Source organism: Dendroctonus ponderosae, unplaced genomic scaffold (genome assembly GCF_020466585.1).
Source record: "Dendroctonus ponderosae isolate FM_Combo_2020 unplaced genomic scaffold, Dpon_F_20191213v2 Dpon_F_20191213_2, whole genome shotgun sequence".
Taxonomy (NCBI): Eukaryota; Metazoa; Arthropoda; class Insecta; order Coleoptera; family Curculionidae; genus Dendroctonus; species Dendroctonus ponderosae.
The window spans coordinates 9,423,418-9,446,808 of NW_026018165.1; the positions used below are offsets into that span (position 1 = coordinate 9,423,418).

General features: G+C 32.7%; 2 protein-coding genes across 7 annotated transcripts in view; both read right to left on the minus strand.

Annotated features, from left to right (window-relative positions):
* Positions 1-252: 252 nt before the first annotated feature.
* Positions 253-6,034, minus strand: LOC109538937 (myosin heavy chain, striated muscle). Its single transcript, XM_019906379.2, has 17 exons — positions 5,837-6,034; positions 5,497-5,731; positions 5,332-5,415; positions 5,073-5,268; positions 4,200-4,363; positions 3,959-4,132; positions 3,735-3,885; positions 3,372-3,564; positions 3,045-3,184; positions 2,830-2,983; positions 2,533-2,718; positions 2,290-2,477; positions 2,084-2,236; positions 1,964-2,029; positions 1,422-1,575; positions 997-1,312; positions 253-340 (listed from the first exon to the last, which is right to left on the minus strand). Exons 1-17 carry the CDS (start codon positions 5,903-5,905, stop codon positions 282-284), a joined length of 2,682 nt encoding a protein of 893 aa, XP_019761938.1. The 5' UTR covers positions 5,906-6,034; the 3' UTR covers positions 253-281.
* A 152-nt stretch (positions 6,035-6,186) lies between these two features.
* LOC109538936 (ankyrin repeat and fibronectin type-III domain-containing protein 1) overlaps positions 6,187-23,391 on the minus strand; it is a 106,759-nt gene continuing 89,554 nt past the window's right edge. For all 6 annotated transcript variants that reach the window (XM_019906377.2, XM_048663781.1, XM_048663783.1 and 3 more), the window contains 5 exons: positions 22,073-22,289; positions 21,850-22,023; positions 18,628-19,251; positions 13,217-13,511; positions 6,187-9,860 (listed from right to left, as the gene is read on the minus strand). In XM_019906377.2, coding sequence (XP_019761936.1) covers positions 8,400-9,860; positions 13,217-13,511; positions 18,628-19,251; positions 21,850-22,023; positions 22,073-22,289 — 2,771 coding nt within the window. In that variant the 3' untranslated portion in view covers positions 6,187-8,399. The remainder of the gene's footprint in view (positions 9,861-13,216; positions 13,512-18,627; positions 19,252-21,849; positions 22,024-22,072; positions 22,290-23,391) is intronic.

A 23,391-nucleotide genomic window follows, 5' to 3' on the forward strand; every position in this document is an offset into this window, starting at 1 on the left:
AAATAGACACCTTACTTCCAGTGATTTAGGATTTTTAATACTTTTACCTTTCTTAAAATAATGTTTGCAATTATGTTTTACAAAGTGTCTTTTGGAGTATTTTTACACCCTGGAAATTCTTCAAATTTCTGCTGGTTTTTTTTTTGAGTTTAAGAAAATTTAGAATACACAGCTTTATAAAGAGTATAAAATCGTTGAACTACTTTTAATGTATGAAAAATACACATTTCCAGAAGAAATAATACATACAAGTTGTGTTTTCAGAGTTTATTTTTTCACATTCAATTTGGTTTAATATCTGCTGACTTTACACTTGATCTCCTCATCTCCGAGGATCTTCCTGAAAAAGAGCAGTTTCAATTACGTATTTATAGTTGCAAAGTAATTTTATTTGTCATACATTGTTGGCTCATTTATTTGCCCTTTAAATGGAAAAACGTATTATCCCAAATAGTAAAACATTATGAATAAAAATTAAATATTTAATAAAAGTTTGAATTCCATATTGAATAATGCAATAAAAATTAACTTTAAATTATAATGAACATGAAATGGAATTTTCTGTAGAAATAAAGTTTAATTAATAAAATTTTAAAAACTTAACAGTTTAACGAGTCAACTAGAAATTAAGCTAGTTAACATTGTCATTAAGAAACCGACATGCCAGCCTTGCAAAAACTGCTTGTGTTTATCTTACTTGAAAAATGTGTGTTTATGTAAACATTTTGTCCTATTTTTGTGCAGTTTGACATGATAAACAGACAGGTAGATAAAATAGATCGTCGGAATTTATCGCGAAAGCAAGTTCGTGCGGGGGATTTTCGTCCGAGTTTTAGTGCATGTGGTTTAGAGTGAAGAAAGTGTTTTTAAGTAGGGTAAAGTAGGATTTGCTTAATAAATTGTAAGTGTATTTGTAATAATTCGTACTGTACAATTTTAAAACTAACTGCGTTTTTAATTTTTTTTAAGTAGTAGTCGTACTGGTAAAGGCCTTACCTAGTTCAGGCGCGCTGGTTTTTGGCCGTTTAGCGTTTGCACTGTCGTGCGAGGTTTTTTCTTCGGGTTTATTATTGGCATTATTTTGAGTATTGTTATTTTGATTCACCGTACGACTTCCGCTTTGTGCAAGTTCTTGTTTCATTTCACTTTTGTCTTGTTTAACTTCTTTTTGGCTAATATTACTGGCTGTGTTAGTATTATTATTGCCGAGGTTGTAGCCGCTAATAGTTAAGGCAGGCGTTTCCATTCGAGGAGTTGGAGCTTTTTCCACGGCTGCCGCTCTGAGCGCAGCATCGTCCCGACCCTTGTAGAGCTAAAAACATTTTTTTTTAATTTTGTTTTATTTTCACTGCATTTATAATTTGATTCATCTTTCGGTCTGGGTTTTGTAAACTTTCAGTTAACAGGACTTGTTTACTCACATGACCATCAGTTCCTTTAATTAGTACTTCATTGACTGGGGAAATTTCTGGGCCCCACTGCTCCATAAAATGTCCAACTCTCATCACCCGTTGCTCTGGAGTTGTGATAGTGTGACTTCCACCACAGTATCGATTACATAGATGATCCTTATCCCTAAAATTAGTTTTGGGCATTTTGGGAATTAGAAATTTAGAGTGTTTTTTTAATGTTTAATTCGCTTTTGAGCCAGAGTTAAAAATTTTCAAACTACTTTCTCTGTTACAATTAAGCTACTATTTCTTTGGATATATTGTTTAAGATTACTAGATGGCTTCTGACTTTTAAAAGTTGTTGTGGAATTACACATTTTCTAATAAACGAACTTTTTCACCATTTTCTGGTACCTTTCGATCAGCTTTTCGCAATTTGTTACGTGTTTTCTTCATAAAAGTGCCCATTGATTATCGAGTTCCATAATTAAAAAAAATAATTAAAATTAAAGACAGTAGATTCCTTAAATGTGTAGCGAGTACGCGAAGTAAGAATTTACCGATTCACTTACAAAGTCTTCAATTTTCCGGTTTGTAGAGCGCTTTCAAGCATATTCAAGTTTTTGCCGTTTGCTAATCTAAAATTGGAAACTAGTATATAAGATGTCCACTTAAATTATTGAAATGTTTACGATTTTTGCTGTTTCCTTAACAGATCAAGCTCGTAGGCCAAATAAGGACCTGGACTTTTGGTTGCGGGCGACGCATAAGGTTTAGGAAACATCGTAATGTCCGTTTGTTTCTTCATAACAACGTCGGCATCGCAAGAAATACAGTTAACATTTCTGTTAAATGAAATTTCAGTTAATGGGCGTTGATGAACAAATTAATTCGTTACCGCAGGAGTTTACTCTTGGTTCCAGCAGCCTCATGTTCTTGCTTCAAAGCTGAGATCTTTTTCACCTTGTCTTGAATTCCTTTAAGTTTTGAATTAATAAAGTCCTTCAGCGGCGTCAGTTCCATTTTGTCCAGTTTATTGCCTATTTCTTTCTGCAGATCATTTAGGGATTGCACCCATAGTTCTTCCTAGATGAATTCATGAATGAGTATTCAACCATTTTTAAAATTATTAGGTATATACTTGTTGCCTAAGTTTCTCCAATGTATTTTCCAGTGATTTAGTAATTTCATCATAAGCCGCATCAAATTGTTCATGGGAAACTTTTCTGTTAATCTGGCAGGCATCGGCTTTATCCGCCAGTGCATCTTCTAAATCTTCTCGGTCCGCCTTTACAGTTTTCAGTAATTCAATTTGCTCAATCATCACCTAAAAAAGATTTGTGTCTTATATTGACCGCGGAATGTTGAAGATGTTGATAACAGTTTCTAATAAAACATTTTGATTTTATGTTGATAAATTCATAAAACTTCATTTTACGTCTAGACTATCCTGTCGCCCTTCTCTGTCCGCTGCTAATTTATTGGCGGTTTCGGATAAAGCATTCATATCGTCTTGGAGCTGAAGAAGTTTGTTGTAAACTTCTTGGATATTTTGCCCATTTGCTCCTGCTGAAGCATCTCCACCCGGAAGCCTATTAACATCATGAAAACAATCAATTTGTTAAATTCTACGTTTTTTGCTAGTTTATGTACCCTGAGTTGATTCGTTCCCAAAGTGCGGAAATTTCCTTGTCCAATTGTTCCAAGCGATCATTTACGTTGCTAAATTGTTGATGGTAAACGGTATCTAAAGTGCTCACTTGCTCTTTGAGGTCATTAATCTTGATATCCATCTGGAATTTGTACAATTCAGAAACATGTAAAATGTAGCAATTATTATTTAACTGTTTTGATTATATTTAAACTAATCATTTTATTTGACTGTTTTGGTCCTAAATGTGAAATACGGTAAAACGTTTGAACTTTCCTTCCCGAATTAGCTTGTGGAAAATAAATGAGCCATTCACGGTCTCACGTTACCTGACCGAATTTTACATCTGGCGGCAGATTTTTCTCCTTTTCGTCGGATATTAATGATTCTTTCAGGCTTTCCACTTGTTTCAGCGCCTCTACTCCAATCTGATTTGCCATATTATTAGCCTCCTTCATGCGAATAATCTCGGCTTGAAGCAATGCGATCGCATTTTGTGGCGATAAAGTTGACAAATCAGTGCTATAGAAATGTACGATAAATTCACCAATGAATAATCAAATTATTTTAAATTTTACACTGTTTGTTATGTTGGAATTGCAATATTTGCCCAACAAAAGTTAATAGAAAAACTGTGACTGCATCAATCATTATTTAGAGGAAACGTTCATGTAAGGAGCATAAGTAGTCACCTATCAAATTCTGTATCTCCTCCTTCATTCCGCTCTTCTGAATCATCAGAATCTTTATCTGCGTCCTGTCCAGCCTTTTTCTTTCCTTTTGTTGACTTGGCTGCAGATTGGCTATTACTTCCCTCAAGATTACTTTCGCGTCTTAGCGGACCTATTTTTATTTAGAACAGTTAGAAACACCTTCCAAATTTGCAGATTAGCGATGCAAATGTTTCGACAAATACCTGCAGCTGCAGATTGATTTTCCAGTTGGGTTATCCGTTGTTCCAGTTCTTTCAACTCATTTATCAATTCCTGTATTTGATTACTTCCGCCCACGGTTCCATCAAGTGATCTTCGAAGTTCTTGCGATTTAGTCACCAGATCTTGTGATTGGTCTTTGAATGATAATTTGCGCTCTAGAATAACAAGACTTTTTCAACATCTTTCTTGTTGTTTGCTGTTTGAAGTTGTTCGTTAATGTACCTTGTTTATTTCCAGGTTCTGCCAAGCTGGATTGGCCTTTGGCTAAATCTTCAATCATGCTGGCCATTTTATTCATTGCCACTTCAGTTGCATCCAGTCTCTTCACCAGGGTGAGAATTTGGAACATATCCAGTATTGGGGAGGTGCCACCATCTTTGCTCGTTCTGAGAACATGAGAACATGTAAGTAAATTTTTTCTTGAAAACTTGCTCATTTTCAATGAGTACTAGAACTCCGTTATATTAAATCCGAAATATGGGCCGAAATACAGGAATTCAGAGAAATTAAACAATTTGTTATAAAATATATGTAAATTCGCTTCTTCGTTAAATTATGTTTTAAAAAATCCACCCCATTTAATACCAATATCGACCAGCCTTTTATCTTACGAAATAAAATTGGAATGCTATCCTGAGTCAACATTTTGGGAAACTTTGCTAAAGAAGTGCCGGTTTCTTCATGTGCATTTTGTAATGAAGCAGATAATTCATAGACAAAATATTGTTGCCACAAATAAATATTCAAGAACAATTTTTTCATGCACTGAATTTTCTCAGTAGGAATATGTAATATGTACCTATTTTTTCAAATTCAATATCTCTTAAACCTGAAATAAATAAATTTAAAAAAACACTGAAACTCCCTGTTAAAAGCGTATAATACGTTTGAAACACTCTAGATAGTTTTTTTTGATACACAAAATGTCCCTATTAAATTGTGTGAAAAGCATTATAATTCTTTGTTGCGTACCGTTTTTATTTCCACATGTTGAGTGCCACTAGCAAAGAAATTGGCCCTTTCCATAACGAAATATGTAGAAAACTGGCACCAAATTAAGAAAGTTTATTTCGTGTAGCTGAATTAAAAACTCACCTAATTGCGTCAATAAGTCCAATATTTCCAGGAAGATCAGTAAGCTCTTTGACTTGCTTTTGAAGATCTTTGAGGTCTTTTTGCAATTTACCTAGCTGTTCTTTGGTTAGCGCTATAGTGAATTTAGGAGAGTCGCCTATTTTCTCTTTAGAGGCCGGTTCTACCACCACAATCGTTTGTAGGGATCCTGAACTAGCTAGATAATAGTTAAAACCATATTTATGTTGTTTTATAAAATTAGTTTTTGAGTGAATAGTACCTGAAGCCATTGATCCATCGTCTTCTTTCTTAATTATCGCGATTTCTTTTTCTTTTTGATGTTCGTCTTTTTTCCCTTTCTCCTCTGGATAGGCATAATATTAATATTCAAATAGTTTTGAATTTCACGATGAGAACAGCGTAAGCTGATGTTAATTATTTTTACCTACGACACTGGATCTTTTGCTGCCTTTCTTAGCCTTTTTCTTCCTGCCTTTTCCATCTGGACCAACAGTATATTCAGTCAAAGTAATTATAGGGCCTGGTTTTGCCGTCGAAATGTAATTTTGAAGCCTTTCGCTGTCACTTCCTCGAAATTCTACATTACAATCCCCCAAATCTAACTGATTGACTATCACATGGAGAAGGGAATGCAGCACTGTGAAATTAACTATTCCCACCTACAATTATGTCATTAAACTTGATTATTTTTGCACCAGAAAAAAGCTGAAATAAGTGAAAATCTGGACTATTTGAAAATATATTCCGCATAAGCGAATTTTTACCTCTGGCGAATTTAATGCCAGATCGACCATTTGGGGCAGGGAAATTACTGTGGTGCTTTTTTCCGTCATTGTTCCTGATTTGGTCTCACTGATTTATTCCTTATTATAATTCCAAATATTTCTAGTCGACAAAACTAATAAATTATCATCGATTTTTCAATAAATTTGTCAGCAAATTTTTATTTGAAGCTGACATTCCACCTTTATTGGTGGCACAAAATTGAAGGTGCAATTGTTTATTCTTATAATGTTAGTATTTCCAAAAGTATCGTTATCGTGTCTGGGAAAACTAATCTCCCGGAAATACTACAGTCGAAGGAAAATTTGGTTTTTGAAAATAAATCCACTTGCATTTTTTAACATATTTATTACACACAAACTTTACATTTTATTTTACATGACGCTTTTTTACTCTCAATTTCTGCATGCGTTACTATAGCGCGAATAATGCACCATCAAGATCTAGATTTTTCAATTAGTTCCATCTGGAAGTATTTGAAAACATTTAGTTGTCCCTAAACTATTTACAAATCGCATGCATTGCACAAGTAATGAGCACAATGAAAAATTTCAATTAGTTTAAATCTCATTAGCCCAACACAGATAAAAATGTGGAAACAATGACTATAAATACGAAAAAGAAAAAAAAAACTATACGGTTAATTCGAAAAATCAAAAAATAAAAATACCCATTTAGTAAAAAAATAAGCGTTGGATATTTAAACGATCCGAATTCTACGTTTACTGATATGACTGATTTACTTAACATTTAGAATACTTTCTCATTTGCTACCTTAACTTAAGTATTTTATATCTAATATATGAATACTAAATCACAATCTAATTCTTCTCGGTTATTCAAACACATTTTCAAATCAGGAATTGGTTTTCGACGAAGTATTGATCGGAACTGCGGTAAATCAAATTCCGGCAATCAGGAGACTTTGAACTCTGACACAATAAAAGATTAGAATAAAATATTGAAATAAAAAAATCTATAGTTACGTAATGTTTGAATTTTAAACCATCGCACCGAAATATTTTTATTAGCTCTTAAATGTGCCAGGCATCTGGTTTAGTATGTTTTATTTTTACCGAAATGTGAGTAATCCAATCTAAAACTCTTAATAAACGATCGACGTACTTCTCAGACACGAAATAATATTGGTAATGAATTTCTAGACATTTACTATTAGTGAGTGCGATAGTGTAACCAAAATGTTGATGCATGCTTTAAACTTTGCCCTTTTGCTTTAAAACTTTGAATGGATGAAGATGCACTATTTTTCCTACCAGAAAATCAACATTTAGTTTGAGACAAATGTATGTTTTTTATGGTTATAATGTGGTCAATAAAACAATATACTGACTGCTTTGCTCTGGCCTATAACGTACATTCAATGTTTCAATATACGGGCATAATCTTAAAATTCTGCAATAACATTGCGTACACCATCCTCGTGAACATGAACAACTATCTAATGCAAACATTGTCGATTATGTCACGTATGTTAACTACCTGGTTTAAAGCTCCAAAGCATTAATAGTCGATTACAGATCGGACGTATTTAAATTTGATTTCCTGATGTATATCATTTTGGATGGCTAAAAGCATTGTACGTATTTTAATTATATCCTACTACCCTCAAATCACCTATTTGTTATATATAAATTCTTTGCTCATGGTCCTAACATAATGATTTCCTGCTTATCGTGTAGATAATTAAATTTTTGATGATTTGCCAATAGAAAATTTATTTTAAACTCGAAAACATCTCTTTTGTGGATCAATCGATAGGCAGGAAAATTGACAGATTTATCAATAAAGGATAATCATCACAGTCTTAATATCTCTAACGCTCTAGTGCAATATCGTCAGCGTTATAGACTCACATTTATCATACTCTAGATATACATAACTCTAAAATTATGTACAATAATAGTCTCTGTATAGTTCTGTTTATTTTATATACTATAATAGGCAACAAATAGGTTCAGCTAATATTATCATAAGAAAACAGCACCATGTGAATTTGACTAAATCGTTGGTATGACAAGAAGACGACTTTTTAATGGATAAAAAATATTAATAACATCTTTTAGATTCCCTGCGAGAAAACGTTCAATAACTGTGCCATTCAAGGCAAGTTTCTATTTAAAAAAAAGTTCCTTTGATATGTTTGTTACGATTTACATTATTAATATTTTAAAAAAGATATTCTTACTTTTTGCTATACCGAAAGTTAACCTTAAGTCGCTTAAATAATCAAAATAGAACCAATGTGTATACCACTCATTAAGGGGCAAAAATAATACGTTAGTCGGCTTACGGTCACATACCATACGTATGGACGTCTGTAAACTATAAATTAATGTTATAGTACATCTCGTCATTGAACATCCAAATTGGACAATTTCCATTCGCATTGGTTATCGATTTTTCCTGAAAAATCATCATCAATACTTTAGGCTTTTTGACGAATTTCTGGAAATTCCCAGAGATTAAAGCATAAAATATCCGAGCGCTTCTTGTCATACCAAAACATAGAATTCAATTGCAACCTTAAATACGATCGATCCGAGTAGCTTCAATCCGATCCAACTTACTGCTATGATCTAACGCCGCTAAAACATCATGTTTCCTACGAACATACAATCTGCCCAGCTTCCAAGGGTTTTGCAGCAACAATGGTTTAAAGTCGTCTCGAAGGCACCGCTCCCTCGCCCCAATAATGGCCACCAAACAGAAGTTTTTCAGCATATCTCTATTGTAAATCGGACCCTTTTTTCCCTTGAGAATCACTGCCATGTTGAGCTGTCGAACCACCACGTTCACAACTTCTCTGGCGGTCGTTCTAGGAGTAACGTATACTTTCAAACTGGTTCCAATGACTAGACCCGTTTCGTAGGCAGCATATATTTGGAGAATGTCGTAATTATCTTTGGCATAAGGTTCGGGATCGTCACTAGGAAGGTTGAAAATTTCTGGAAATACCACCGGGCAATTTGGAGATTCTACTGGAGGATAGCCTGGATTGGCCATATCGAAATCGGATATTGTCCTAATGTTTGTCAGACTTTTCGAAAGACTGCTATCCAAACTTCTAAGTGGAGCTACTGTGTGGTCTACTGTGAGGAACATCACATTGTGATCTTCGTTCGTTGCACCTAAAAAATGCTGTTTCACATTCGCCATGCTTTTACTTGGCACCATTTTGGTTTTGGACTTTTTCTGCGGTGTTGAGGTGCTTAGAGGATGAGCCTGATCACTGTCTGAGCTTAAACTATGCAAACTGTCCGCAGTGTTTAGAGTGTTGACGCTCACCATGCTCCCTCCATATGCAGGTCGGACGTTAAGCAAGGGACTAGTATTAACTGAGGAACTTGGTAGATTTGTACATCTCTTGTGAGAGTTTGAGGTATTACTACACGTGGGCACCGAAAACAGAATGTCTTCACTTCTACTAGGGGCAAGTTGCGATGCGTATTCGTTAGCACTGTTAAAGCTTTCGCTATTTTTTCTCGAATCCGCATCACCAGAGGCACTCAAGTAATGCGAAACACTGCCATTCGTCAAGTTCTGCTCACTCTTGCTGTATTCATTCATCAAATTCGTTGGTGGGCAAATTGTCATACCACCGGGTCCAGGCCAGGATCCACGTCCAGGCGTTGATTTTACAGCTTTAGGTGGCGGCAACTGCAGCAAATCTCGCTTCGGACTCGTAACAATACCGACCTCTTTTTCTAAAACATGTCTCATACATATGCATCCAACGTTCTTATCTCTGGCAAATGTGATCACGTCCGCTAACCACCGAACACTTTTCCAAATCGATTCCAACTTATTCTGTAGCTCGTGAAGTTTGGCCAATCGCTCTTTTGCCACTGCTAATTCGATGTTCGAAAACGCTTCTCGATGCAGGTGACTAGCCGTTGCTGTATCCAGTTCCAACAGGCAACTTAGTTTTGAGTACTTTTGGACGATGTTGCTTTGATAGGTGTTGAGGTGGATCATTTCAAAGACCTATAAAGAAAAAACAGTCAATTGAGGGAATTTTAAATTTAGAACATTTTTTGAGTTTGCGAATTCAATAGTATGAAAGTATAACAAACAATAACTACAAAGTATAACTCAATGTCCAAGGTGCAGTGGAAGTGACCAATTAGGTGTTGATATTTTATAAAGTTGTGCGTCTTATCACTTGGATTTTAAATTGAGAAAATATTGCATCATTCAAAAGTTGTAGTCAACGTTCAGTTCTCTAAAAAAATTAATACCGATCATCTCAATTCTCATTGGGAGAACAAACAGTAAACCGTTTAATCCAAGTTTCGTACATATTTGAATTCTATGAGAAGTTCAAGGCTTAATGCTGTTTGGCTTCCACCATAAGCAAATTTTTCAACATTTAAAAAAATATTATTATCTTGAATGTTTCTCTGTTTAGTTCTTCTTTCTTGAAACTTCACTGCGTTAGATTAAGTTTTTTTTCTACAAAAAAACATTTTTCTACAAAGTACACAGTTGGGTGTGGATAGCCTTGCATGGCTATCTCTGAAATCGTAAGAACTACAAAGTCGGTTAAATTAGAAAAAAGTTGCGCAATTAGGAGACCATATACAAGCATTTTCGAAACAGTAGTTGTTTTATTTTTCAGATATTTAGAAAAAATGATTTGTGATTTTTTGGACTTTCGTTTTTATTAATTTTTGAATTTATTTTAAATCATATCAAACCCCAAAAAATACTTTCTCATGACACCTTTTCGAGCTCTACAAGACGGTGTCAATGAAAATGTATTACAAAGTTTCGTTTATTTGAAACCATCAAATTTTGACGGAAGGTGCATTGGGAAGTATTATTTGGTTTTTGATGATTTGAAATAACTTCAAAAATGAATTAAAACGATAATCCGGAAAATAACTTTTTTCCAGATATCTCAAAAATTAAAAGAAAAACTTGCGTTTTGAAAACGTGCTTTTTTATTTTTATTTATATAAGTTTTTCCTAATTTAACCGACTTCCTATCTCTTACGGTTTCGAAGATTCCCATGCACATCCTTATCTTGGACACCCTGTAAAATTTATGTATGCAATAGATTATTTTAATGGCAAACAGTGGAAACCATTTTCCTAAAAGCATAAATATATTGTGACGCCATTACATTTTTTTTATTTTGAAGAAATGCAAGAAATTCACTTTATGAGAGTATCTAAAAACATTCGTAAATGCACTTTGTATTCACTTGTATGTCTGCTTTTTAGTAATGACTTATATTTTTTTACATAATTGTCTTCTGGGTGTTTAATGTAAAAGGAAACCTAAACAATGTTTAAAAGGCAACTGTACTTTAATTCTATACAGAGATTGATGAAAAAGTACATTATAGAACAGTCAAAAATAAAACTTAATAATACGTAATAAAGCAATCGATTGAAAGGTCTAAAAATAAAACCGAAACATACGTAGCCAAGTAATCGATGTGAAAACTCAGACAGCTTGAAAGTTAAAAAAACTGTCTTCAAATACATATGTTAAACAAAAGCTTGTTTCAAGTTTCCACCTTTAAAATCATAAAACGGTTTCAAAAAATCAGTTCAAATGGGAACCGTATATCCGATCGGTCTCGATTAAATCTCAACATAAATTGCGCATTCTGTAAAAAAATTTGTCTGCCCTCGCTTATTAAGCCAACCGTGAAAAAATGCTGCAAAAAACTACATTTTTGTTCTTAAAATGAAAAATATAATTGCTACTGGATGACATTTACATCAAGAACGCTCCGTTAGCTTAATAGCGTGAAAGTTCACTCAAAAACTTTAAATTAGCGACAATAATGCCGATTAAACTAAGACTGGATTTTCGAACTATAGAAGAATTCGACGTTTTTTTATTCCAGCTTTGAATAAATACATTCACTCACGCTATACGCTATACATTAATTTGCTGTATAAATAAAACGATTAAGTCTGAGAATACGGCGCGCTAAAAATTATTAATTTTAAAAATCTATGGGTTGGAATAAGGTGTCGGAAAGTTCGCCAAGTTCTGATACTTTTGACCAAGAAATGCGTTTTCTTATGGATTAAATAAAAAAAATGTAATGAATTTGGACCGAAAAGTCAATTAGTGCATTACCAAGTCAAGCTCAGCGAGCAATAGTTGTGTTGTGTTGGTAAAAAATCAACACATTAACATCGAAGAGACTATTTGTGGAACATAACTTTATGAGAAAAAATTTTTCTTTTGAATTGGTTGTTTCATTTATACTTTTAATACAATGCGTCCAAGATCAGCTCAATATAGAGGCTCTCTATTGAGACGATGGCTCTCGAAGGAGATGAGAATTCGGATAAACAAAATATTGTTTTTTTTTAAGAATTCTGTTGCGTTTGTACTAAACAGTGTTTTTCAATGTTTATATAAACAAATCTCCCAGTGTTAATTACTAATGAGTCATTGAAAAATAATCTCTATGATACTACAAAATACATTATTAGAGTTGGGATTTATAACTTTGAGTTTAGATTCGGTCACAAAAATTAACGGGTAAAATTTTATTTTCATCGTGTTGCAGATCAAAAACTTTATACTTAATTTATTTAATAATGTTAATTAAACTTTAATGCATGTTCGCCATCCTTTCCACTCTCTAGTTAGTGTTAGATAAGCCACTAAACCCGGTTTGCAATGATTTTGCCTTTCAAATTTCGTTCACGTAACATTGTTTACTTATACTGCATCTTGGATTTGAATACAAAATCCTTTCCGAGAGAGTTATTCGTTTATTCACAGGATGCGCTTAGGTAGTGTCGCTTCAGTTCTTTTAAACCAGTTGCTTATTTTCTCTAAAGTTGATATATCAATTTTGTTAAATCTAAAAATATTCTAATATAGTTCCATATTGTATTAAATGCATAGAGACAAGACGGTTTCAGAGTAGTAATTTAATGCATTTTTTCAACGGCAATCAATTAAAAATTAAAATCGAAATTCAGCTTCTAGACATAGCACACGGTAAATATGAAATGTTAAATCAAACTGAAGTAAATCGGAATATTTGATTAAGTTTCTTTTAATATAATACTTACTATAAGACAGTTTAGCATATTTTGGAATACATCTGAATTCAATGCTCGCTTCGTTTTTTGTGAAAATGGCTTTAAAGGTCGTAGTATAAGGTACAACATTTGCATAACCCTCTATGGGTTTTCTTTGAAAAGAAATATAAAATTCTAGCTAGCGAATTTTGTTCTTTTTTATGAAGGAAACGTAGAAAAAAGTACATGTATTCGAAAATATTCATGTGCAATAATGTATTCATGCTTTCGTTTTTAAATAATTGTAAATTTAATAATAATTAATAAAATATTTATACCTGGATTGGGAGACTGATTAAGTCCCCTCGCTGCAAAAGTATCTCCCTCTGTCCAGGCACGGCGCAAGAAAATTCAGCTGGTGGACAGATAACGATAAAGCTAACATCTTCCGTTAACTCGATTACTTCAGCATCATACAGTCGATGGGCGTTAGCTAGTTCATTGCATATATCCATGTAGTTGAAAAGACGCTTAGCGGCGCTTGTAACTAATTCTAGAAAATTTCGCTGCAGTTCCGTGGCATTGTCCAGGACGTCTGGCAGATGCTGTTGCTTGAGATATTCCCATTCTTCACTGAAATTAAAACCGAAAAGGGCTTTATATTTTTTATTCAATTTAGTTTTTTTAAATGGGACGCCCAGTATATTGTAACATTTTTATATTCTATGAAACATTTGGATTAAACCATTCTCTTGAATGGAAAGATCTATTTCGTAACTCCCTTATCTGTATTGACGTATTTATTGCTACGGAAACATTTAAATTCCGTTATTAAGAGATCAAAATTGCACTTTAAGTGCATACGATTGAAAATAAACTTGTACAATTCATTGCGAATGTTTCAACGTAGATTATTGGGTAAACGTTTCCGGAAAAACACCTCGCACACCGATCAAGACAATAAATTCATCTTTAGAAGTTAAGTTACCGATTCCCTTTTTGAGGCTAAATTAATTTAACATCTCCAACAGATGCAAGTAAATGCCCCTTTTCTCACTCTGATTCAATTTAAATCCTATTAGCAACCGTTCTAGCGTTTCAGAGCATGACACAGAAACGCTTCTTAGAGCATGACTCAGATACTTTAGTTTCTACGTTTTAAGTAGAATGGCAGCTTAATTTTTATATTGATAAAATTTACAAAATCGTCGACCAATATAAATAAATGAAATGAAAAATATAATAAAACCTATGAAATCAGTATACTAATCACCCACTTAATAAATTATAATTAAACGTTAGTTCAGCCGGATTACAACCAACAACATTATTTATTTTGTGGAGACAGAATCCAACGCATCCTGTATCTAAAAGTGTTATACGACAAAATGCTTAATTTAGACCAATTGCAATTTACACGCAAACCATAATAATACGTGTGAACCATATTGTGTGTGCACTTTATAATATTTATTGAATCTACTAATTACACATTTTCTAGTATGGATGCGCAGTAAAACTGAATTTATATCTGTTAATCGTGTCTTTTGCTCTCGCTCTATTTCCCATGTATACCTGGTTTCATCCGTATGGCAGAGAAAACACATCATTACTTTTCATTGCCGTCCAGAAGAGAAAAGGAATAAACTACATTCTTAAAAACCATAAATAATCGGAATACAGTGGTTTTGTACAGAAATTTACCATTAAAACAGATAAACAGTTGCACTATATTTAGAAAAAATATTCAAAATAAATACAGTGTTTGACTCGTTTTAATATATCTACAAATTTTTCAGATTGTAGTGTGCAGTCTTCTATCTGCAACTTCATCTTTATTACACACACTACAAAAACATACATTTAATTCAACAAAGAAAAATTTATTCATTTTTTGCTTTATATTAGCAAGGCGTCCAACAGGGTGATTCGAAATTAGTTTGCATAATTTTAACTGCATTTATTTATATTAACTTTTTCCGCAAAGGCGAACTTCACGAGATACCGGTTTTTGTAAGTTAATAATAATTTTGTTTAATAAAATTAAACACGTTAAAAAAATAATGTTCATTTAAATTGTGTTCAGTTTTGTAGCTTCAATTTTTTGTTGTTGTCCCTGTATAAGTTATAAGATATTTCGCTATTATTATTATATTATTTCATACCACTCTGGATAATATTTTTTTTTTCTTGCCGCTTCTAATATTTCAACAAGTTTAACTCTTCTAATCGCATAGTAATCCATTATAAAAGAATAGATAATATTAGAGTTAAAATTGATTCTTTAACTGTTAATATATTTGACTAGTAAACGAAGAACATTAACTAAGCTCAAATACCAAAGGGATTTGCGAGATTATTTCGAAACACCCAATATTTATTCAGATTTATGCTAAGTAGATAATGTAAAGCATCAGATGATTCTCATTAAAGCAACTCGTTCGCAAATGATTGATTATTTTAAGGGATTTATGGGCATTAGCACCAATATATGTACATCGCCTATAGGAGGATACAATGATCAAGCTCAATCCACATAGTTAGTAAAACTGATTATTTCGAAATTATCAACTAAACCATGGCAGACCAGGCAATGTGCAAAAATGTGCATTCTCTCCAGGATGCAGATCAAACAGAGGGAAAACTGATCATTTGCAGGTTCCGAACAAATTAAAACTGCAATGAGAATTAAATTAAAAGTTGATGAGCTTTTCCGAAATCGATTTTAATAAAAGATGAACAAACAATTTGATGGATTTTCAACGCTTTTAAAGATAGCACCGGTTGATCGATCGGTGTAATGCAAAAGGCGCTGTATGCAGGCACTTTTGTATTGAATAACAAAAAAGAAGCGGCATAATAGGATATGGGTATAGATTGGTTTATGGAGATAAATTACATGAGAATGTACCCAGTGATTTATTGTCGATAAAATGTTTGCGACCGGTAATAATTATTGATTTTTTTAAACCGTATTAGAGCAATATATGTATTTTGTACTGTTTTATTATATTTTTTTAAAAATTTCACTATTGTTGACTGTACTGTACGTACTTTATGTTCTAGTATTTTGTTTTGTTTTTTTTACTCGCTTTGTTCGTAAAATTTGTGAATTTTTCCGTGGCAGTAAAGCTTTTTTTTTTTATTTTATTTGATTTTTGAATTGCATCAACACATAATCACGTCGATAATTGAAGCTAAGTTGTATTCTCATCTGCAGAATTCGCGGGGAAACCCTTTGCCTATTAATTACAGCTGGAACATTTTTACAGTTCTGATCACGCTCTAAAAATTCATTTTCAGCGCATTGTAAATTCTTATGACGTCCGGATTTAATCAGATTTCACCGTTCTTTTCTGGACTTTAGCCAGCTGGAAAACCGTCTGTAGAAAAATTCTCCTTTTGAAATTGGCAACCATAAAATGTTCTCTACTTTTAATAATATAGATCGAAAATAGCGTTAAAATTTCAATTTATGTTATAATTTTATGAAGTTCATTTGTGCTATTGATAAAATATGAAGAGATTCCGAAACTAACCCAAGTATTCTTGTAATGTAGAATTGCGCATCTTTATGACTTCAATTTGATTTTTTAAAGATATTTTTACGTGTAATTCGATTTTAAAACATTTTAATCATCGTTTTTATATGGTGTCAAAAGTACCACCGAGCAAAAGACATCACGAAAAGAAAATTAAATGGTGCATTTCATTTCCCCTGACGCCAATAGCAATTTTTCCTCTCAGACACGCCAGTTGCCGACGTGCCTGAAGTTTTGGTGCTTTTGCACATGCAAGACCCGAATTTAATGAACCTTCCAGCTTCCCGAACTTGGCAGCCACACTTTTATCCAAAAATCACTCTATATGAAGTGGAATATTTAAGCTTTGCTACAAATTAAGTTAAACCGACAAATGGGATCTCGCATTTAGCTAAAAGGCTTTGACTGTTACTATATTTTTGTACTTCATGTTTCGGGTTCCCACGGTTTCCCTTTCAGTAAATACGTTTGATAATTAGGACTTTATTTATAATTTATGAAGGAATTTGATGAACTTTTCTCCATTTCATTCATCAATACTTGTCTTGATTCTACGCATATTGCATGTGCTTAAGTACATTTGGATATTAACTTTTTTTAGTGTTTTCGGTTTTTACAAATTTCCCAAAACATATTAAAATTTAAAATTTAATTTTTCTCAAGGTTTCATAGTTTTATTTAGTTTAGTTGATAATAGATGGTACCTTGTATTTAAACGTTTTGGCAAATAATTCAGTGAATTTGCTTGAGTGATTTTTTTTGTTTGGCTAAATGTTTTTAACTACTAAGTACTTGTTTTGATAATTTGTCTGCTTTTAAAAATCCTTCTTAAAACACAGCACATGTGTTTTCAATTTCGTGTTCTATGTCTAGTTCATCAACAGATTTTTTACGAAATAATTACGAAGAATGTTAACGCATGTTGAACGAATGAAGTCAATGAAGTTAATGTATCTGATGGGGGTTTAAAAACATGAAATTTGTTCTTGACATAGTTTGCTGATATATTTTTTGATTCTTGATTGATTATTTATTTGATTCTTTGATTGATTGAGTCTTGGAATGTAATTTAAAAAATCGTTAACTCTAAAAGTATGCAACATTTGTGATACCAAATTAGTTACATTTGCTTCATTTTATTTTGTAGTAGTCTTCTATATTACATTTATTATTTAGTTCAAGTTATACTAACGACATTTCCTAATTCGTTGAAAATATGCAATAGAAGAAATTGGTCGGGACTTAATTTCGTTAGTTTTAAGTGTCGTCCCAGTTAGAAAACCCTGTAAATTCTCCAGATGTCTTGCAAAATCTTCAAAATTGAGTAATTTAATTTATTTATCTTATAACCGCCTTTGACTATTGAATATAGGTACATACTTGAAAATAGGTGAATAACCATTCCAATCGAACCGATGCGCCTTTTACACGCACTATTTGCAGTTAGTTTATCGCATAAATAATAACAATATCTTTTTTATAATTACGGAAGTTTGTTTACATAAAACAACGGTAAAGAGAACTTTCCTCTTCTATATTTTTCGTATCCAGCCTCATATTGACAACAAAAACATTAACAAGTAAGTACAGCAGTCCTTTTTTGTTCGGAGTATAATAAAAAACATTCTCAAATAAAAAATATGGCTTTTGGGTACCTAGTTATTAACTAGTTTGGTAAGCTGGATATTTGGCTGCTTAAGCGGAACACTATGTATTTGCACATTCGAATTCAAAATTCACACAATCACGCAGACTATTGTTCACGCAAAATTATATTTTTCATTTTCAACATGCCGTAGAATTATGGAATGGAAAGTGGGTAGCAAACAGAGGTGTAGCATTAATATCAACAGAGAGAATACTAGTTAAGGAGTCAAAGGAATTTTCAAAAAGGACATAAGCCCTAATTAATAATTAATGTTCCGCTATTGTATTCAGATTATTTTGTTTCACAACATCGGCGCATTGGCTGTTCAGATCAGCTACATGTTTTGCCTTCATGTGATATTCCCCGAAGAAGGTTGCACTTTTTTCAATCTCGCGAACTGATTGCCAATTAATTTTATCAAAAATACTTTTAATAATTTCTCTATAGGAAAAATGCAATTATCTGCAGCAAACCCCGACTAATTCAAACCGCTTCAAATGAGGAACCAATTCATAATAACTTTTTCAAAGTTAATAGTAAATAAAATAGAAAAACTTACGCAGACACATGTGGGTTATCCCGCACTTTACAGTGAGGTAGCATATTGGGAGTCTTTGTCGAAACGACCAAATGAATCATATCCACTGAACTTTGCATTTTCAAGTAGGCCAAATACAAGCCTCTGGTCAGCTTCAAACTGGACACTTGATGGTAATTGATCTGATCCTGAATACTCGCCATCAACACATCCGATATATTCGAGTCATCACTCATAATCGTTTTTTTGAATACTTTGTTCATGGGCAACCATCGCGAATTTAGAACACTAACACTTTTCGGCGATTTCACATAGTTTATTGTACTGATTACGACGGTGCCCTGCGAGTCGCGCAGCGGTTTGTAGTAGAGTTGACCCAAGTCCTGAAGACATAGCGATGATTGCATCTGAAGAGCGGCCAGCAAAAGCTTTGTCCGGAAATGGATCGTTGACGATGTGTGTTCTTCCATAAGGGACTTTAAGGACTTGGTGTCGTCCCATGTGCAGGCCACTCGCATTAGCCAGTAAAGGTCGTTGTTTATGCAACTGGGGAAGGTTTCGTCGACTTCTATCACAGGAAGGAATTCTTCGTTTGTTACAAGGACTTTGTCCTCGTGGTATAAGATACACGCTAGATGAATACCTCTGGAAAAAATTACTTTCGTTAATAATTTCAGAAGTTCGCTTTAAATGCTATTTATAACACAACTACAGAAAACACGACTACAAGGGTTTGAATCATCAAAACATCAATCCAAATAAAAAACGCAGTCCATCCAAACTGGGAACATCAAAGGTTGTTAAAAAAATATTTATAGATTAATATTTACTATTACTCTTGATAAAGTATATGAAGTTTTCTCTCAATCTCTTAAAGCAAGTGCTAAAATGAAGCAAAACTTGTCTGCCATGAAATTAGATAATCATCTAATGATTCAATCACAAAATTGGTGTATTACCCGTTTTGTTAATTTCGTTAAAAATGGTTTGGACAATTCAAAGAAGCAAAATGTCCAACTTTTGCTTAAGCTCTTTGAAAATTAAGAAATTATAAAATTTATTGCAGTAAATAACTAATTTAGTTTCTATAAAAGATCCAACTCTCACAGTAATTGTCCAATATGAAAGGAAACCTTTTTATGGCAACATATGAAAAGAGCTGTAAAAGGTCAAATTTGATGCCAAATTATGGCCACAATAATAAAAAATGCAATTTTCACACAACTTTTGATGTCCATAGTTAATAACGTGAGCGTTTATTTTATTATTACTTGTATTTGCATATTTTGATGGAAGCAACAATGGTTTAGCTTCTACAGAAGTTGCAAATCAATTTAATGTAGGAAAAAGCATTCGCAAGAAAATAGAAAGAAAACGCAGTTGCAAACAGCACATTTTCGAAATTGACGATCGAAAAAAAAAAAAGGTTGCCAATTTCGAAATTTTTATAAACATGACAATGTTGAAAAGTGCAAGATCAAAAAAAAAACGTCAAAAAATATATTTAGAGAAGCTTTAAATTGATATGATTTTTTTGTAGAATTTGCTGAAATTGTAGTAAACTCGATAAATTTTGTTTACTAGAAGTCAATTTTTATTCTTAAAAGGGACTGCACAAGCCAAAAAAAAACATTAGAAAATAATAATGTTTTAGTTTTGCTATTTCTTTTGGAATATATGGTTTTTAATTATTTTATCTATAGTTTTTAAATTATTTGACTTTGAAGGAATACACAAATATATAAATGGTGCGAACGGATGCAGTTTATAGAAAATTCCTCGAAGTGTTGGTTGCATCATCGGTATTATAAATTAAGTTAAAAATCCAAAAAATAAGTTAAAGGCCAAAATCTTTCCACCAAGAAATATTCATTTATGAATTTTCTATCCATCGAAATGGAAGAATTAATTATTAGGCAACTGATTAGCTTTGCCTATTATTTGCTTGTTTTAACGACTTTTTGTATCACAAAATAATCGCAGTTTTATGCAATTTGAAGATTACACATTCGGTTTATTGCTGTGCTGCTAACAGATAAAATAAATAAACCGGCAAAATAACCATTCATTAAAAACGAAAATCACAAAATAAGAATAAATGTCAATACTGATCTGGGACTGGAAATGTAGTAGATTGAATAAAATTGAGTGTTATTTAATTTAATTGAATTAAAAGTTTCATATTAAATTGCAGGCATAAAAGCCAGAGCGCTCGTATTTAAAACATTACGTATTTGTGATTTCTATTCGCATAAATGTATTTTTGACTATAAATTATCACGTATTATTAAAAAATTATTTTAACGTGTTCGCTAGTTAAAAAAATATTTCCAGTCAATATTGAAAATAGAACGACATTTTTTTATGTATTTGGAGAGGTTTTTATAATTTATATACACATATTTTGATTCAGATTTTTATGGCTTTCGTTTTCATTGCTTACTATTATTCTTGAAACATTTCGATTCTTTGTTTCTAGGTTTCTTTATATCCACCTTTAGTATTTTATCCTAATAAGTTCATTATAAAACGTGTTATTTTCGATAATATCAAGTATCCTACAGGAATATGAACATATATGAAAGAAATATGTTCACTTAAAATTTCAATAGAACCAGAATTAGTTCAGAATAGCAAAAATGAAATAATCGTTCAAGAATCAATTGCACAGTGGAAAAGCGATGATATGATAGAACTGTTGACTTATAGTGAGGGTTTTGTCGGAAAATAACCGAAATAATTCTCAACGCGTTAATTTGATTGGCATTAATGAATCAATAAAACGCTAAAAAAACATTACCTTAATTTTTTTGGTTTATGAATTCATAAATAAAAAAAATATTTCTGTTTTAATGGACCGACATGGATTGACATGATTTACAAAATGCTCAAAAATGACACTAATACCTTCTAAAAACTGATTTATTTTCTATTTTAAATAGAGTTTCAAAACGCTCTAAAATAATACAGCATTAAAGCATTAAATTATATCAATTCACGGGTTGTTGCCAATTGAAAAACAGCACCAAATTCCGTTTTAAATATACGATTTTTTTTAATTTTTTTTTAATCCGCATAAATAATACTTATTGAATAATCATTTAGTTTTCTTTCACAAGTTTCAACTGTTTTTACAAATTGTCAACTTCGAGCAATGGTTTAGTATAGGCTACATAAGTAAGTGTTCACGAGTCAGTGTTAAACTGTCTAGTAAACGCATATTTGCTTGGTGGTTTTTCGTACCTTTTTAAGTGTTTTTGGAATTTACTGGCAGCTGTAAATAACTGTTTAATCGTAGTCTTTTTTCGTTGAGCTCTCCTTTGTGTTGGACCAGTTGCCTCCAGCATGTCTGTCGATGGTCGAAATTGTCTCACTTCTTCGATTAACTGGTCGAGATTCTGATTGCTTTCACCAAACCTAAAAAAACACATTTTCAAATTTTCTCGGCTTCAAAATGGAATCTTACCTAGGATCTTTTCGCTCAATTTCCCTCCAAGTGGACGGTACGACTGATGATGGTGTGGATGTTCGAAACATGCCATACCCTTTGAGATTGCCGCAACAAGCTCGAAAGTAGTATCTTCTGCCCTGAGTTAATTCGACGTGACATCTTAGATTGGACATGTCCGTGAGTTCTTCATGTCCGGATATTATCGAAAAATCCGGACGTGTTGACCATTGAACTGACAAATAATTAACACAAATAACAATTAATTTTCAACAACTATTATAAGTGATATCTATTTGGTATTGGTATTTTTGTTCGATGTTATTTTTCTTATTGTTTCATTCAATACAAACTCATCAGAACTCAGTTTGCACTTTAAGCAACATTGCACCGAAATCAGTAATAATGCACTAAAAAATACACATTTTAGAAAAAAATGGATTGAATCATTTCGTTTAAATAGCGTCTGAAGCAAAAATAATGAGCTAAATTTACCATCCGCAATAGAATTTAGATTGAAGAACTTAGCAACTCATTCAGAGCCTGAATTAGCGGTAAACGGTGGCGAGCTTGCTAAATAATAACAACAATTTTTGCCAGGCTCTCTTTTACTTCATTCGCAATATCGTTTCATATGTTGTCTTCATTTTTGCCACTTATTTTTGCTATCTTTGTTGACAGAAGAAAGAAGTCAAACATTAATATTTACGAGCAGAGGACGTGCATGGCAAAGTAGCTACCAGTTTTCCCTTAAAGAGCCTACTTAATGTAGATTTCTGTACATAAAGGCACAAGCGTTGAATACAAACGATATGCTAGAGCGGATAAGTTTGAGAAACTTTCCAAAATGGTTCAAGGTACTTTGGCTTAATGAGGAGTATTGAAAGGGGTAGTTTCAAGGTATTGATATATCGAAAACTTTTGCTAACATTTACGCCTCTAAATGCAATAAAAGCTTACTTTGAACATTAACATTGAGGGCCGGGAACGTGTAACTCGGCATTTTGCATTGATTATTCGCACATAGAGAATTTCATCAATTAAACGCCACTTAATTTATTGGTATAACATGAATAACACCACGCCGCTCGGAACTTCTACTGATATTGTCTATAATTTGATAAATGCCAGTCTAGATAGGATCATATAATAATTGAAAGATAATATTTGTATTTTAATTCTCGGAAATTATCAATTTTAATTGCATCAGTCAATTTGTGAGAACCTGATTATTATCTGCTTATATTATTAGTACGTTTTAATTTTGTCGGTGTCAGCTGTTTTGCGTGCGAGAAAAAGACAACACAGATCATTTTTCAGCAAAAAGTGAATGACTT

Coding starts and splice junctions, on each gene's coding strand:
- LOC109538937 (XM_019906379.2), bottom strand. CDS start 5,905: ATGACGGAAAAAAGCACCACAGTAATTTCCCTGCCCCAAATGGTCGAT. Junction 4,133..4,199: donor AGAACCTGGAAATAAACAAG/GTACATTAACGA, acceptor TTGTTATTCTAG/AGCGCAAATTATCATTCAAA. Junction 2,030..2,083: donor TTAAGGAAACAGCAAAAATC/GTAAACATTTCA, acceptor TTCCAATTTTAG/ATTAGCAAACGGCAAAAACT.